Source organism: Morone saxatilis, unplaced genomic scaffold (genome assembly GCF_004916995.1).
Source record: "Morone saxatilis isolate NCDOM2014 unplaced genomic scaffold, NCSU_SB_2.0 Contig19, whole genome shotgun sequence".
Lineage (NCBI taxonomy): Eukaryota > Metazoa > Chordata > Actinopteri > Moronidae > Morone > Morone saxatilis.
Genome location: NW_023339751.1, coordinates 22196654 through 22214829, shown reverse-complemented (window position 1 = coordinate 22214829; position 18176 = coordinate 22196654). Strand labels below are relative to the sequence as shown.

Sequence of the window (18176 nt, the reverse complement as noted above, 5' to 3'; positions counted from 1 at the left end):
TGTTTGAAGCCTGAAATGTGGCAAAAGGTTGAAAAGTTCAAGGGGGCCGAATACTTTCGCAAGGCACTGTATTTGTAGACGCCTTTCTAATTTTTTCATTTACTGTTCCTGTTAGTGATCATGGGTGAACCAATACAGTGTATTATATATATTATTTCGGATGAAAATGACAGTGTGTAGTATATGTGTGTCAGTATACTGTATGTTCATTCTTTGACTCTGTGAAACAAAGAACAATAAAACAGTCCTCCCAAAACATGGGTCACATCCTTCCATGCTAACTGAAAGGGAATTACAGGATGACATCACTTCCAAGTCAAATCCCATAATAGTGCAAACTACGCAAATGCTGCCTAGGACTGCAATGTCACATTGTCAAGATTAAAGGGATGAGATGTCGGTTTTCTTGCTCTATTGTGTGGAATAATGTTTTTACTATAGAAAAAAAACGACTTTACATGTGTATGTGTACACAGTACAGACACACACCACCTGTACAGCCTCATCATGCAACCCAAGTGGCTCATTATATAAAGTCATTTCCTGATTTTTGCCACATAATCTCTTTCCCTGCTCTGAAGTTACCTTTCACCTACTGTGGAGGAAAGGTTCAAATGGGCCTCTAAAACAACACATCCATCAGCCCACATACACACATTCCCCTCCTGATATCAATACAAAAGAACCTCTCTCTTAGCTTTATTACATAACCATATTTTTAGAGAGTAATGGGGGTAGATGACGGCACGCTGCCTAATGATTTTTATTTTGGTTAGACCTCTAGGTATTCACAGAATTTTACAGATCTAAACAAATCCAGTGTCTTTTCACTGAATCATCTATTCTTTGGTTCCAAATGCTACAGACTCAATAGAAGGGACATGAAAATCAGTGTTTTTATTTATTTTTATAATGGCTGCCTCAAAAGCAATATGCAACCGACTTGTAGAGGAAGAAGCAGTGTGGTCCAGAGTTTAAGTATCAAGCAAACATCTACGCTGGCTAAGCCAAACTTTTAGTCGGCACCAAGAACCTGGTCTCCATAAGAGCACCAGGCATTGAACAATAGCAACTGCGCTAGAAGAGATCACAATATGACCCAGTACAAACAAATTGAACTGGCAAAGTCTTATGTCCTACTTCATGGAGGCAAAGGACATATACAATGTACTGCAAGACATTCAACTAAAATGTGTGTTAGAATTGAAAGGTCCACTGTGTAACATTCATGGGGATCTATTGTCATAAATGGAATATAATATTCATAGCTATGTTTTCATTACCTTATTGTTACCTTAGAATGAGCTGTTTTTATCTACAAAGGGAGCAGGTCCACCATGTTTCTACTAGGGATGTAATAATACACTTGACTCACAATTCGATACAAGTCATGATACTGGGTATTTTGTCACATTTCTTTTTTTAACAAAATGAGATTGAAAACAAATTATGGGTGAAAAATATTCCTTGATTTCTCTGACAAAAATCTACAAAATGTATTTTCTTTATCAAATTATAGAATCCTTTTTGACTTCTGAAGTAGGTAATCTGTTCAAAACAATGCACATTTTCTTTTCTTTGTAAAACTGAAATTGATGAATTTGTGCAATTCTCCCTATGTAGGTTGAGTACAAGGTAGATGCTACTATGGACAACCCTATCTGTGGGGTAAGCCCTCACACAGGAGTTTTGGGGACACCATGGTGAGCCAATGACCCTTAAACCATCAGCAAAGGATACGGCTGTTAGAGGTATTATGAAGTTAGTCAAGGAGAAAAAAACACCATGGAATGTCCTTTCCATTGCTTCCTAGATAACTGAAGAGACTCTGGTCAAGAGCTCAGGGAGATTGTGTGGAAATAGGTTTAAGAATAGTCAAGCACCGTTTGTGTGTTCTACAAGAGGGATTCTATACTTCTGGACTACATATGTACTAATGATGTTAAATCCAGGCTATTAGAATGATATCTGACAATCCTAATTTGCCCCAGTGGTCTACACTACCCTGCTTTTGGGGTATTGAGGTACTTTAGATGGTTACAGTTTTGTTGGTCCTCTGCTTGCCTTTATGAGAATATGAGATTATAACAGCAGTGAATCATACAAAAAGGCTTGTAGGAGCAGACGGTTTGATCCATCACTCATGAATATTCAGATATTTTAAGTCTTGATGTGAATTAGAAGTAGAATGTAAAGGTATTAAGATTTACACACAAAAAAAGTGATTGTATGAATTAAATACATGACAGTGAGCCTTTCTTTTCCTCTCTCTTTGCATGGTTGCTTTATAAGCTTTCAAGTCCAAGACCCCTGTTGGCTTCAGCCATTGCTCCAGGGGAACTGTTCTGGACCCTGAGCCCAAAACTCTCTGCACTAGTGTCAGTCCAGGATTCCTGAATCCACCCTAAACGTATGGTTCTCCTATTTAGAGAACCCTATAGCATCAATAGAGTGATGATTATACTGTCAGAAAAAGGTCTAAAAAGCCATTATTAGATATTCAGATATGAAAGGCAGAATTCTGTTATATGTGTCTGAATGCGCAGCCATTGCCACAGTCAAAATCTCCCGATCCAGTCGATTTGAACAATTGTGACAATCAGACACAAAGAAAAAAAATACAGATTAAAGATGTGTATGCACAGCCATTGCCATTGAATTTTATACATGTATGTATCTAAATATACAGTTATTTATTTTGTATGTTATTCTCTTAATTATCTGCTGTTCTATGTTGTGTAGCATTAAGGGACAGAAAACCTTAATTTTATTATAAAACCTTGTATTGTTGTTGTAGTACAATAGTACTGCTTGCTTGCAACAGAGCTACACTGTGAGAAAAAATACATTGAAAAACAGTCACACACCTCTTTGGTCTTTGTCATTCTGCTGTTCTTCTGCAGGCTGCAGATCTGCCTCTGCAGCTGCAAGTTTGTCTCCTGAAGCTGGCCGATCTTCTCAATGAGTTGGCAGATGTGTGTCAGGTAACCCAGGCCTGAACCCAGAGGGTTGGAACTCCCCTGTTGTGCCTGGACAAACATAAGTTGTGCAGGTCAGTGAATGATACCAGGAGTAAGCTATGAGAAAAGGAATTTGTTGTTCTTAGACTTTACTTATGAATGATATTGGATATGGAAGGGCATATTTTGGCATTGCTGATGTACAGTACTTTTAAATTTAATCATATTCACGCCAGACATCAAGATTGATTCACCTTGTACATCACTGTATAATAATGGTAATATGGAAATGCTTCTGAGACAATCATGCAACAACAGGGAAAATAGAACAGTAGCATTTTTCGTCTGGGAAAACAAATTCCAATGGGTGCTGCAGAACTAAAGTCACTTCTGTTTGAGTTTAAAATTACAGCATTATTAAGAACTCACAAAAGGATGTTAAGGCTAAAAACATGTTGTCTTTACTTGTCTGCTTCCACAGAAGGTGCAGATGTTCACATTTTCAGCAATATGAAAAAAGGAAATTTTGAGCAAGTATTTATCTGATCATCAACATTCCCAAAAGTGTCCCAACAAAAGCAGGATGTGAGCTCAGGTTGGGGTCTTTCCCCTCTTTTCCATGCTGCTGACACTCAAAGTCCAGTCAGGCAACTGGGAGCTGTGATGGAAACCCTGGCCAAACAATGGGCAAGCAACCATAACAGGTTCGAGGACTGACATCACTCATTTCCTCTGATGAACAAACCCTCTGTAGATCACACAGGGTCTTGACCGTGAACCCGTTCCCACACAGCACAAGGTCACTTTTTATTGCCTTTAGCCTATTTGACACATTCATTGTGTCATAGTATAAGAGATTCATCAAACTTTGAGCTGGGGCTAATAGGTCTAACATTGCTTCTGGCCATAGGTTTAATTATAGCTAGGCCTAACAGGGCAAACATTTTGAGCTTAAATCAGTATCTTAAAGTTGGACTAATCAATAATTAGGGGTCAAACTTATTGAAATTTAGTCAACTCTGCAGTTGCAGCATCTTTTAGTTCATTATTTTGATTTTACTGGCTTTGCGATTTTGGTTCATTCTCACCGCTATCATCAACCTTGTTTTTCCATCCCAACAAGACACTTTTTTTTTTTAGTGAAAATGCCTTGATAAACATACTGTTTGATGGAGAGTGAATATTAGACTTATTCTCTTCCCCAAGTGGACACAAATAAAACTTCAAATGCAGCCTAAATGATTTCATAATAACAAAAGTAACAAAAAAAAGTAACTAAAATTGCAATGTATGTTGTAATGTTTTAGGCATTCTTTGCAATACAATTGCAGAAGAAAGTGAAAATTGTAAAAATAGTTTGTGTATAATTCATTAAAAATCAAAGGCAACTTGTCCCAGTGAGAATAAAACTCCTCTATTTTGAGGGTATATATGAGACATTTGTGCCACACATGTCAGCATCTTAACAACTAGAAACAAGGAAGTGATGTATGGCTCGTTTTGTGCAGGAAACTACAATGATTGGTCAAATTTTCAGAAAGGTTGTGGTGATTGGACAAAATTGTAAGTTTACGTATAAGTCATAGGGATTGGGTGAATTTGCATTAATTGTTGTAACTTCGCAACTTAGAGGGACTGACTAATATGAACAACTAATAAGATGATCAAATGTCAGATATTAAGTTTACTGCTTGTTTCATTGCCCCCAAGTGGACAAAAATAACATAACAATCTTTAAATTTTAACATTTAAAGACAGACAAATGCAATGTGTGCAAATAAACAATCTTATCAAAGGCTGCAGATATACAGATATAGATTTTAATAAAATGCCGTTCAATAGCGCTGCAACTAACGTTTATTTTAATAATTATTTTCGATCGATTTGTTGTTTGGTCCATAAAGTGTGAGAAAATGGTGAGAAATGTTGATCACTGTTTCCCAAAGTCCAAGGTGACGTCCTCAACCAAAGGTATTTAGTTTTCTGTCATAGAGGACCAAACAAAGCAGAAAATATTGATGTTGTTAAAAATCATGGTTCATCGATCATCAAAACAGTTGACAATTAATTTAATAGTCGACAACTAATCAATTAACCAACTAAACGTTGCAGCTCTACCATACAGCAGCATGTTAATTGCTATGGTGATAATGATGCTTTACCTTTGAGGCCTTTTTTGCTGGTTTTTCCCATTATTTACAACTCTTTGGTACAGTCATGAGCTGTCTTAACTAGACTTGTATCATAATTATTGTTTTCAGAATAGGTTAAGCTACTCAGAAAATCCATGAAGGCATGTTCGGTTTTTCATGTAGGTTTTGCACAGTGTTCCAGAAAACCATGTTGACTGTGGCTTTTGTTCAGTAAAAAAAATGAAGATTTGCCACAGAGTCAGTGCTGCACATCTACACCATGAGGCAAGGTCTTGAGTTATAAGCTTGTTAAAAGTCATGATGGAAACTGTACTGATGCACAGGTGCAGTTTACATCATTCAAGCTGTTAATGTAATGTTTAGGATGTGGATTTCCTTATCCTTTGACTCCTCAGAACCTCTTTACTGCATCCAGGCTACCAGACCTCTAGTAGTTTTTTTTGGTGGCTAATTAAGATAAGGAAGGGTATCACTTCCAGGAGATGACCCTCACTTCCTCAGGGGTCGTTGCTGATGAGATGGAGGGTCTGTAATCAGAGGCTGTTGTGGCTGCGACAGGGGCTGAGACTGATCTTATCCACGGCCCCACAGAGACTACTGAGTGATCCACAGCCGGGAAGTGAGAGTGGGATTCAGGAATGCCCCCTTTTGCGTGCGCAAACCCATTTTAAAATGTACAAACACGCAAACAAACACACGTACCCTGCCTCACTTCCTCTGGGTTTCTGCTGATCCCATGAGTCAAGGGGCAAAAAATGTCTTACACACTGACTGAACTGACTGAGATGATAAGGATGTAAAAAGCTGCACATCTGACACAAGAAATAAAGTGAGTTTGGAAAATGCTCCGATACAGTACTATAACTGTGTGCTTGTGTTGTCATTAAAAACACTGGATATAATATTGTCTAAGGTGAACATTAGTGGTTGATTTCAGATGAGGAATCCAACATGCCCCCCTAGTTTTAAGATTAAGATAAATGAAGCCTTGTGGGTGGAAGGGAGCCAGGAGCAGTTTATCAGTTACGTATCATCTGAGTGTCATTTATAGAGGTCATGTCTGAAACCTAAATATCATTATTTGAGAAGAAAGTCACTGAAAATAAATAAAGTGAGAATAGGCAGGATGGGAAGAAAAATTCATGTGTCACCCCGTGGTACACATGTAACATCTACACTACTGTATGTTTTCCTTATTTAAAAAGTTAGCTGACTAATAGAAATGTATTAAAACCTGCTGGATATAGACACATTACAGGTTTTCAAATTCTACTATACCTAAGAATCTACAGCCTGCTTGTGGCTCTGTGAAGCTGTATATAGACTCAAAAACTTTTTCGTCCCCCTGGCCATCAGACTGTACAACAGCTCTCAGTAAAGGCAGGGAGGACAATAGACAATAGACAATGCAAATTTCCACCTGATTTGCACATCCATTTGCCCTGTTTTTACTTCCATTTGCACTCCACTCCATTTGCACTGTTTACTGTTTGGATTTTTTACGGTGTAGCCTTACCGTTATTTTATATATTTCTATATATATATATATTATTTTTTATTTTTTTTATTCTGTTCTTAAGGTCAGTGGTTTTTAATTTTAGTTTTTTTTTTTTTTTTTTTTTTTTTGTTTAATGTATGTTTAATGTACATTTAATGTATGTTTGTATTTTGTATGCTACTGGATACTGAATTTCCCTCGGGGATAAATAAAGTAATCTATTCTATCTATCTAGTCTATCTACTATCTATCTATCTTTCTATCTATCTATCTTATCTATCTATCATATTCTATCTATCTTATCTATCTATCTATCTATCTATCTATCTTATAGGCACAGGTTGTCATTTGGGAGCTAAATGCTAACGGTCTAACAATGGACAATGCTAACATGCTAGGATGTTTAGCAGGTGATGTCCAGGGTCTGGTATTGCAGCAGGTTAAGTAATGTAGGCCAACGACTTCCTCCTGGGGTATCCTATCACTTTCTCACTCCCAACTTCTTCAGCTTGGTCAGTGGGCCTCTACTTAAAAATATGACAACTTAGGTCTCCTTTTAGCTAACCTTTCTGGTTACAATGTTGGAAAAGTAAAGATTTCATCTCTGTATCCAAAATTTTATGACATCAATTTAGATATTTATTTCAGGTCTGAAGCAAAGTGTAATTGACCAACCAACTGATTAGTTGAAGCCGGAGGTGCCACAGGTAGCTTAGAAGCCACATTTCTAGTCTGTGGCCTATAACCTTTCTCTGTTAAAACCACATCCAAATGATTCCATACAGGACCTTTACAAGAAATATACTTCTGCCAACCTAGCCAGTTCAAGTTATTGATAGCCCAGCAATATCACACAACCATAGAGAACTATAAAAACCTGTGTTGGAACCAAAGTCTTTTTATTTGACTTTTGATTCTGCCATTGCTCCAAATGCTCTTGATAGTCTTGTCATTGAACAGAAAAGTCAAGCCAGAAACCTCAGCGTTACTTCCTTGAATTAAGACCTAAATTAGTAGTCAGGATCAGAGACTTAATGTCAATCATATGGATCTGGGGAGAAACTCGTACATGCATTTAATCTCTAGCAGGTTGAAGTACTGCAGTTGCACCCTTCACCAGGTCTGCTCCAAAACAGCAATCAGACAGCTGACAGCTGATCTCAGAATGCTGCGCTGCCAAGGTTGGCACCAAGGGATCAAAAAAGCCTCAGGCATGTACCTCCAGTTTTCTCATGATCTCACTATATCGGCTGCCAGTTTTCTTCTACTGCTTGTCCATAAATCCCCCAAACGGTTTAGGATACCTTATCAGATCTCCTGAACCCAGTAGTTGAACCCCTGCAGGACACCTCAGGTCTGGCAGGCTTTCTGGATTCCCTCTTGACTGGTTCCAGAGTCAAAGACTAATGGTGGTGAAGCTGCTTTTATGCTGCTCAAATGTGGAATAGATTGATGAAGACTTGTTGACTACTTTCAAATCCAAGCTGAAGACCTACCTTTTTACCATTGATTTTACTTAATTTTATTTTAGATTTATTTGTCAGTTTGTTTGTTCCTTAAATAAGTGAGCATATTATTGATTATGGTGGTTAGTAGCACTAGCCTACCTGTTATTTTTTATGAACAATTGGGCAATATCTGGTTTTCTGATTTATTTTTCACATTTAAAATAAGGGCACGATGAGACAACAGCCAAGATCATTTTGGAAACTGAGGTCTCTCCGGGTCCTCACTGTTTCCATTATCTTTGCTGCATCCAAAAAAATATTTCCAAAACATGACAGTGTTGGAAAGGAATGAAGCGCCAGATGTGTGTGGAGCATCTAGATAGGGAGGAAGGTACGATCACGTACGCTGCTTCTCTCAGCCAGACACCAGTCTTTTCAACACACACAGATAGTGTTTCTGCCTCACTTCCCTGCAGTATATCTTTCAAAGCACTCAGGCAGGAACTGACTCTATGTGCTGGAGCTGTTCTTCTGTCCGGTGTTGGTTTTGGCTCCTGACTTTAATCTATTTAGTTTTTTGTGAACTTTCTTTTAATGTCATCTACACATTCTGAGGCTACATTTGTCGCCATTGGTGATGTGTACAGTTACCAAGATCTCTTGTGAGGCAAGCAGAGAAGATACTGTTTACCTGAGATTTCGGACATGTATGCGTTATCTGAGCGCACTATATACATTTCTAACTTCATGGTATGTCTTTGTTTTGTTGCCACTTCTTGCCTAATTTTTCCATTGGATTGTACATGAAATTAGTACAGAAATATTTAACTTGTTTAGCTAACATCAGTGGCAAAGACCTAACATTACTGAAATGCAAGATGCTGCTTATGAGCTACTTACTAGTCTTTGCATTTAAACAGTAATTACTTAATTTTGTTGCATAGTCGGGCAGAAACCTTGTATGACAATTTCTTTTCATAAATCAGTGCTATTGGCCACCCTTTATGTTTCTCTGTTTTACAAATATTTACCCAGTGGAAAGCTTTAAAACCAGCAATACCAACTTTCAATTATTAATTTAGGTAATTAAAACTTGGGTTTTAATCAGCGATGATTTGTTGATTAGTCTGTTTGTCTTATTTTTTAGTTCTTAATCACTGATGAAAATGTAATACACTTATTTTATTTTATCAGGTGTAATAACCTGGTATATATTGTCTATACAGGGACTTAAAATCCTTAAAACTGCAGTAGGTAGCTTTTATAAAAATTTGCTTTTTGCAAGAATCCACCGGGCCTGGATGACAACAACCAATCAGAGCCAAGAACGATTGTTGATTGTTGAATCTCATTCCCAGGCCGTCAAATGAGACTCAACAATCAACTATCTTCAAGCTCCCAACCAAGTGTCTTTCTGTCTTTCTTGGCTCTGATTGGTTGTTTTCATTCAGGCCCGGTGGATTTTTGCAAAAAGCATTAGTAGCACTATGAGAAGGCTGATTTTTTTCACAGATTCAGGATATAGTTAAAGTTTCAGCAAATATGCTAAGTTATTTTTATACACGTTACCTACTGCAGCTTTAATGATGATGGAAAACAACCCTTTCCTGGCAGAAGCACATCTGAGCTCTTCTCACTTACGTTGTGCAGCTGAGGAATTCAAGTAAACCAGAAGCGTCCAGGCTTTCTATTTTAATTACATTTCACACATGCGCTGATTAGGTAAGTATGCTTTGAAATGGATACCAAGTGTGAGATCAGACATGCAGCTAAACAGGTCCATATGGTCACTGTTACTGCCTGATGGAAATATGACAGCTGTGCAATAATATCTCCAACATCTGAGCCTTAAGACTTGCAGAGATTATAGAATCTATTCTTGTCGTATTTAATGACAGGGACATAGTATGAGAGGAAAGGCAGGTGGGTAAACAGAGAAAGTCCTTAATGTTCGAGGCAAGAAAAATCTAATATCCCTATGCCACGGACTGCAGAGTCCCATTTAGCCAGGAAAGGAATTACATTATTAGCTGTGGTGACAAGTGATGATGATGATGACGGTGGGGGTGACACCACCTTACTCCCTGTCAGCAATGCACCCCTAGAGTCTGTTATGATGGGCCCCTAAAAGCCACTGCCACACACCATTAATTCACAGGGGCCCCAGGGACCTATCAAAGAGCCTTTATCTAGGTAAATATTTGAGTAATTTGAGATATTTGACACCTATTTGATGCATCCAGGTAGGCTGCCAAGCAACACAGGGGGGGTCCAGATGAGAGAGGGGCTGGTGGTCAGCAACAGTATCGCTGGAAAAATCTCTAGGCCCACGGCACAGATGAACAGGTGCTGCATGACATGCGGGTCCATGAAAAAGCTGCTGCGCACTATAACTCACGCACTCCCCACCTCACTGCCTCAGTCTGAGCACAAGCGGGCTCTCTTGGTTTGGTTTGCCGAATGTGCTGGCAATAATAAAACCCTTGTCTTCAGAAACGCCTTTGAGCTTGAGGTTGTTTTGAAAGGTCTTTGAGGAAGACATGATAAGATAACATAAGATAAAATAAGATATTCCTTTATTTGTCCCACAATGGGGAAATTCCAATGTTACAGCAACAAAGAGTGGATAGAGAAAAAACCAGTTAAAAAATAGTAAGACTCAGGGAAAAAAAAAATCATATAATATAAATATAAACACTATGTACAAGAGAAAAAACATGTAAAATCAAGAAAAACTGTAAGAATCAAATGACAGATAACACAAATAGTAGCAGCACACAAATAGTAGCAGCAAAAATAAAGTTGCACATGGGCAATAGATTGCACAGTGAATATGATATGATATGACATGAGAAGAATGTGGTAAAATATTTTTGAAATGTTTTGAAATGCAGTTTTGTATTAGCTGTTTAAATTATTTGTTGTAAGTATGGAGACACATCTATACCACTGTTTGGGTGTTTTCTATATGTTATTTTCAGGTTTTCAAAGTGAGGGTTTTAGTAGATAGATTGTTCAGTAAACGACCCTTGAGCCTTGCCTAAATGGGAATATTTTTTAGCTTTCCTAACATTGATGGGTAATTTTATTGGTCAGTCCACAACTTTGGTCCAAACTGAAATATAATTCTAAACTACTTTATGGTTGCCATGAAATTTGGTATAGAAATGGGGTAGTCTCCCTGAGGTCATCCATATGTTTCTGAAGCGCCGTTGTGAAGCTCAGTTTTGTCAGCACTGGACAGAATAATTAGCTATAGAGACCAAAAGTGTTTTTTGTACCAGGCTGTAAACATGTTTATTTCTGTTGTAAAGTTGGCCATTTTAATATGGGGCCATATGGAGATTGACTCACTAATTCATTTTTTAGTAATTGATACCCTGACTTTCTACCAAGTGCCATCATGAGGTCATAATTTTGATTTGTCCCTTACTTTACTTTATGACCAAATAGCTACCTGCAAAATTGAAACAATTAGCATTGCCATTGTGAGCATGTTAGCATTCTGACGTTAGCATTGGCTCAAAGCACTGATGCTATCATAGCTGACTCCTGTTCTAACACAAATAATAGGCTAGAGCCCAAGCTTCTAAAATATTGATATTGATATATACCTAAATCATTCGGACTTCAACAAACTTTTAGCCATTTTTAGTATCTCAAACTTAAAGATGGTAAAGATGTCAATATATATGTCACTAATACTAATTAACATATTAGTTAACTTACTCTTTAAAACTATATTCTCTTTTGGTAATGAAGATTGTTACTCAAAAGGTGCTTTAAACCCGTTAGTAGCACTGTCGTTTCGAAACAACAGAAGGCATTCATGTGGAAAACTTAAGACTGTATCAGATTCTCACTCTAATAGCTGCCGGTAATGAAAGACAGCCTCAAGGCCTGGCTGTGTTGTATGACTGTGTTTTCAGCAACATCAAACAGGTGATTATGACCTTGCAGCTTCCACAGCTGTCAGGTGCTCTCTGTGTAGAGCCCACTGGATGTGAACAAGAAAATAACTCTTCTTTTCTTATAACATGAATGAAACATGCCCCTGCAGGTCCTTGTGAATGAGTACAGCTACTTTTTTTGTCCTGTCTCAGTTGTCAAAGCATAGGTACAGCTTCAGTGCTTTTTACATTCTGGATCAGCTGCACAGTTAAAGAGAATATCTGAAACTTTAAGAATGCGTTAATCAGACTTAAAGGATACACTCCAGAATATACCTGACTCAGTGAACTGTATTTCAGTTCCAGTGATGCAATTACCCAGTGACATAGAGGCTGGAAAAAGTTTCAAATCAGAGATAATTACAGAGGACATGAAATATCCTTATTGTTTACCCAGAGGGGGTTTTCCTCAAGTCTGGAGGAACCATAATTGTCTTTATACAACAGTTTTGGAAGCACTAAACACAGGCACAGAGAGATAAATGTATTGTCCAACATGAATGTAAAAGGTTATCAATGTTTACATTGCATTAAGTGTTTCATCCTGAAATCACTCAGCACACGCTGACGACATCTAGCTTACACAGGCTAGTTTGGACAGAGAATATTTCTAAAGCTGTGTTCAGAATGAAAGCTGAGTGAATTTTACAAGCAGATGTAAGATGATTTCCCTAATCAGCAGGAGTTGAAGAAAGGATGTACCTGCAGGATTTGAAAATGTTGTTCATGAACACGTTGAGATAAGAAAACAAAGGAAAAAGGATCTAGTGGAAAGCAGGAGGAAATACTGGATTTGGAGCTCAGTCAGTAACACACTAGAGGTACACTAATTCCCCATGGATAATTTGGTATCATGAAATTACAGTACAGAAATGGCATGGATAAATTCACAGTAGTTTAGAAACAGTGTCTCTATTACATTAGTTAGAGTAGACTAGTTTATTTTTCAAATGTAAAATATCCTGCTTACTACTTATCTTGGCTATAGCTCCTCTTAAATGTTAATGCTGTTAATGCAGAGGGGTGGACTCAAGTCACATAACTTTGGCTTGAGTCAGAATCAAGTCACAAATTTTATAACTTGAGTATAAAGTACTTGCAACTCGGCTTGGACTGGAAGGCCAGTGACTCGTGACTTGGACTTGGACTTGAGTGTTTTGATTTGAAAATACATGATACCTTCCCCCAAGCCCAAAGACTAAAGTATGTTACTTAAAACGTGTGTCATGAATCAATACCTTTCATTCCTGACTTGTTTAGGACTCAAAACTCAAAGTTTAGGGACTTGGAACTTGACTGGGGACTTGAATGCAAAGACTTACAGACAATAACTCAGCCCCACCACCATTATACTATTACTGTCTGAAAAATGATCCTATTAGTCAGACTATACTCTGCACACACTTTGTTGGTACCGATGAGGTTAGCTACAATTAATGTCTGTACAGTTTGTACTGCATACAGTTTATAATCTTCTTACCTCACTGAGCCTACAGCATTCATCCATGTACTCCTCCAGGCTGTCAGTGGTGGCACTCCTCCATGTAAGCTCTGGCTCAAAGTCATTGCCTGTCATGACATCACAGGCTTCTGTTGACAATTTCTTCCCATATTGCCTCATATGCTCCAAGCAGTTCCTTTCAGTTACACTACTGTTTTCCTCGATCTGTCCAGGCATCTCCTCATCTCCTTCAGGGCTGATTCCTGGAGCCATACACTGGTCCCTGTCCATGTCCTCATCTATGTGCAGTTCTACTCTCGCAGCTGAAGAACTAAGTTGCTCCGAGTGTAAGAACACATCGTCCTGAGCATTAACTGCCGTACTCAGACTATTATCCACCAAGTCCTCTGCCTGTTTTATCTCAGAGCTCTGTGCATATGTGACTAGTTTATCAGTGAGAGTTTCAGGATCGGAGTTTAAGTTGCAGGAGTCGCAGGAAGACTCTCGACTGTGGACCACAAAGCTCTGCTCAGAGTCTGTTGGGGTGGATGGAGAGTTAGCTCCGCTGGGTAGCTCCACTCCAGAGTCCTCCGACTCAAACTTGTATAACCTCGTCAGCTGAGAGTCTGAGAAAATAGTAGACAAGTAGTCTGAGCCGGACTCCATCTGGGGCTGTTTGGACTTATCGTCAAGGTGTGAATTCCCCTCAGACAATTTGATGTCCTGCTCGAAAGAGCTGGAAATGGTGGAGGTGGTGTCATCGGCTATCAGGAGACTCTCTTGGAAGTTGCTGAAGAGCTTCATTTTTGTCAGGACAACATCACTATCCAGCACTGCATCTCGGTCTCCTTTCCCTGTTGAACAGATAAAGAAAATGTAGATTTATTCTAGAAGCCCATTCTCAAAAAGTCCTTTTATAATACGCTGTTTGTAATTGCCTAATTGTTACTGCATAACTTCTGATCTAATGGACATAATGGACATATATACAGATGGACGACATGACAGCTCTCCAAAAGTGAAACCAAAACATTTCTATTCTACCCTGGTGGCTGACTGCAGTATAGGTCATGAAGCCTGCTGCCTCCATGTTAGCAGATGGGCCAAAGAAAAAAATCAATGTAACACATGAAATAAGTTTTTTCCAAAGATGGTTTAAGCAATTCTTATCATGCTGCTCTATGTTCATTTTTCTGATCAGTTTGGTTTTAATTTGTTATTTGAAGCTATAAACAGGAGGTTTCATCATGATTGATAGCTGAGCCCTGCTCATAATTGAGTCAGCAGGGCGTATGGGTCGATACTGCAGCACCAATCCTGATCAGTACGACTTTGGCACCAAGTTGAGACACAATGTCCATCTTTTATATGTTGATGGTCCCAACAGACAAGAGTTAATTTATAGCTGCTAAAGGTCTTTGTTACCTGAACGTATACCCTTGTCATTATTGGGCCCTTGCTGAACCGAGTGATATTGTTGTTTTTCTTGGGAGAAAAGTCTCCCTCATCTGCATACCTATGCTGGAAGTTTGCAGTGTTTTCACACAGTCTGAAAATGTCTCTGATATGCCTCAAAGGAAACGAAAGACCTTGAAATACCTGAGCCAAAGCCAAATTTAAAGTGTAGCTTGGAGCTGCCAGGGAACGGATTTGCTTGACTTAAGGTATTTCAGCGATAGCCAAATTATATAATACCCAGCTGATGTACTACTATAATTCATTTTAAGGGCATTTAATGAGCAAAAATAAAGCCTGCAGAAGCGCAGGTATTTCACCCTTCCTGTCAACATCAGTTGGCTAGTTCTGGACTGTATCCAGTCTTTTGATCAAGAATGGCCCATGTGTACCCTCAAAAAGTATATCAAAAGTGATAAGACTGGATGCTTGAGTGAAACTTGGGAACTAGGACTACTGTTTATGTAATCCTGCATTCTTTAACTGAAATACCAAAGGACTAGTACAATTTGTCAGTGTCTGCTACCTGACTGTCCAGCTTTGATCTGAAGCTCCAGTTAAGACCATTACAGGGAGCAGTCATATGTGTCCTCTCCTGTTTCTCACTGTGGGCAATTTGATATGTCTCTCTGTCAGTCAAGTGACATTTTTTTCCTCCCTTCCAACCTTTGAATTTTAAGAGGGAGGACAAAAAGTGTTCCCTCTTTCCCCAGAGAAATGGAGGGCCCTGATTGAGCCGGGGTTGTTCTATTTGTTTAGTCAAGTGCCTGAATAAAACTGCAGCTAAGCACCATTTCGGGAGAATATAATTCCAGAGTGCTAGATCACACTTTAACAATAGTGGAGGTTGGGCGACTTCCTGCAGGGTGAATTGGAGATCTTGCCAAGGCAAATATGAGATTAAAAGTTCTTTGAAGTGGTAAATCCGACGCTTTTATCCTCTCTGAGGGGAACTTTGGCTGACGGAGTCCTTGAAGGGGAATTTTCTCCAAAGCATGTTGTGAGAATCTGAGCAGAACTGAAAGTCTTTGGCTTATTGATAATAGGCAGCAAAGCAAAAGAAATAACAGCAGTGTGAATGTGTGTATGTGGACATTCACACTTCCTTCTGTGTGGTTTAGATGAGGCAGAGGGGATGTTGTGATTGTGAAGGGTGGAGGCCTGCATGCACAGAATGATGAATGATTCACAATAAATTAGTTAGCTGGCTGGAACTGATTGGAGGGTTTTTAACTTTGTTTGTAACATGGCACAACTGAAAATCTAAACTGCTTTTGATGAAGTACAAGTACATGAAATCAATAAGAAAAGGAATCTAAGGTTTAAAGGTTTTCCACAGAAAACCTTTTGTGAAGTGCTCAACACTGTATTGCACACAACAACAATACACCCACAGCTCCTCGAAAATGACCACTGTTTTGATAACCCTGTTGTTGAATAAGAGCAGATCTGCCAAAACACTGATAGTGAGTGTTCGGTTGTGCCATATCAGCTTCTAAACACCAGGTCTCTTCCCATGTTAAACAAAGTCTGTGTTCTCCCACTGTGGTTCAACACAAAAACAGAGAGCTCTGCCGTTTTTAAAACACAAAACATTTTTACACAGTGCATGCTATGTGTGGCCAGTGTGGGTACAAGAAAAAAATCATTTTGTGTTGACTGTAATCTCTCTTCCACTCTAACGCTCAGATAGAAAAAGTAGTGCTATGATGTCAGATGTTACAGCAATTGTGTGAAATACAAATCCCACTGTTATATACATTTATATACATAAAAAAGTTGACTTTTTTTACTCAGATTTTACGCATGGTGTGTTCTTTATACTGGCAGTTTTCCTAAAATTTGATTAAAATAAATCGCAATATATTTAATTGTATCCCCTGTATCGTTCTAAGTTCATATGGTAATTATTTTTTAACTTAAAAACGTTGTTACAGCAATTACAGAAAAAAGCCAAAAATTGTAAGTATTTAATATTTGTTCATTACTGGTTTAAGTTTTCAATCATTAGATATGAGATAGTTAATTCCTGTATTATAGTACATTTTATTCCATAAATATGCTTCACAATTTAGAAGTGCACAAAACTGTAGAGGTCAGGTCACAATTCCATTTTAAGTAACATATTGGACAAAACATTCAGGTAGAGGAGAAGCTATTATTAGATTTCCAAAAGAATTTAACATGGCCTTTTGGAAGAAATTAAAATTCCATTGTTTACTCTCCTCTTTCTCTAACTGAATCACACTGTGGCCTCAGTAAGGCAGTGAATATGTTTACTGTGCTTCAGTTTTCACTTCAAAATTTTACAGTCGAGCCTTACATTTATTTTAAAAGAATTTGCCAATTTATTTTCTTTACACATACTGTTGTCCGTGATGTGGTGAGCTCTTGTTAGACTCTGCTTTTGCTACATGCAGATTTTATGTTTTCTTAATCAGCTCAACTCAAGCTGTTGACTCCTTGTCTTCCTTGTAGGCTAGAAAACTCACTTCCTGTTTTTGCCAAATGCTAGGAAAAGCAGTGAAAGGCTTCAGCAGGTCACCACTGAGGCTTATTGTTATTCCCAATGAGCTCACTGTATCTGAGTGAACTGAAAAGCCCATTGTGTGTTTATGTCTATGTTAGCCTAAATTAGAGTTTACTGTCTCTTGAGCAATACTTCTGAAGCAACAAGGCCAGAGTGTGATGTCAAAGTCACTAGCAATGCAAACAATCTCCAGAATGTTTTAAAGAGGCAAAGGCTGAGGGCCTGGCTTAGAGAAAAATTCAAATTAATTCATTTTAATGGAACTGCAACAATCAATACAAATTATCACCAACTGCAAACTCTCAGTTCACAAAGCTTTAGTCAGCTGGCTAGTTAGCTAGCATTTTCTTACGGAGCAAAACAATAGCTAACTGCTACATTAATCATTAGCTAACTGGTTACATCTAATAGAAATCCATCAGAGAGTGGCCAAATCAACAGTTTGGTACATCCTGAGAAAAAAAGAGCGCACTGGTGAGCTCGGTAACTCAAAAGGCCTGGACAGTGGCGGATGATCGCAGGATCCCTTCTATGGTGAAGAAAAACCCCTTTACAACATCCACCCAAGTGAAGAACACTCACTAGGAAGTAGGTGTATCAGTATCTAAGTCTACCATAAAGAGAAGACTTCATGAGAGCAAATACAGAGGGTTCACCACAAGGTGCAAACCATTAATCAGCCTCAAAAATAGAAAGGCCAGATTAGACTTTGCCAAAAAACATCTAAAGGAGCCAGCCCAG

The 18176-nt window shown here is 38.5% G+C and overlaps 1 protein-coding gene across 1 annotated transcript in view; it reads right to left on the bottom strand.

Annotated features, from left to right (window-relative positions):
• The window catches only part of si:ch211-250c4.3 (uncharacterized protein LOC100535981 homolog), a gene marked incomplete in the record, with an annotated part of 39520 nt that overhangs the window by 11939 nt on the left and 9405 nt on the right, over positions 1-18176 (bottom strand). Inside the window, 2 exon segments of the mRNA XM_035664128.1 lie at positions 2868-3029; positions 13490-14304. Of these exon segments, the coding sequence (XP_035520021.1) occupies positions 2868-3029; positions 13490-14304 (977 nt within the window).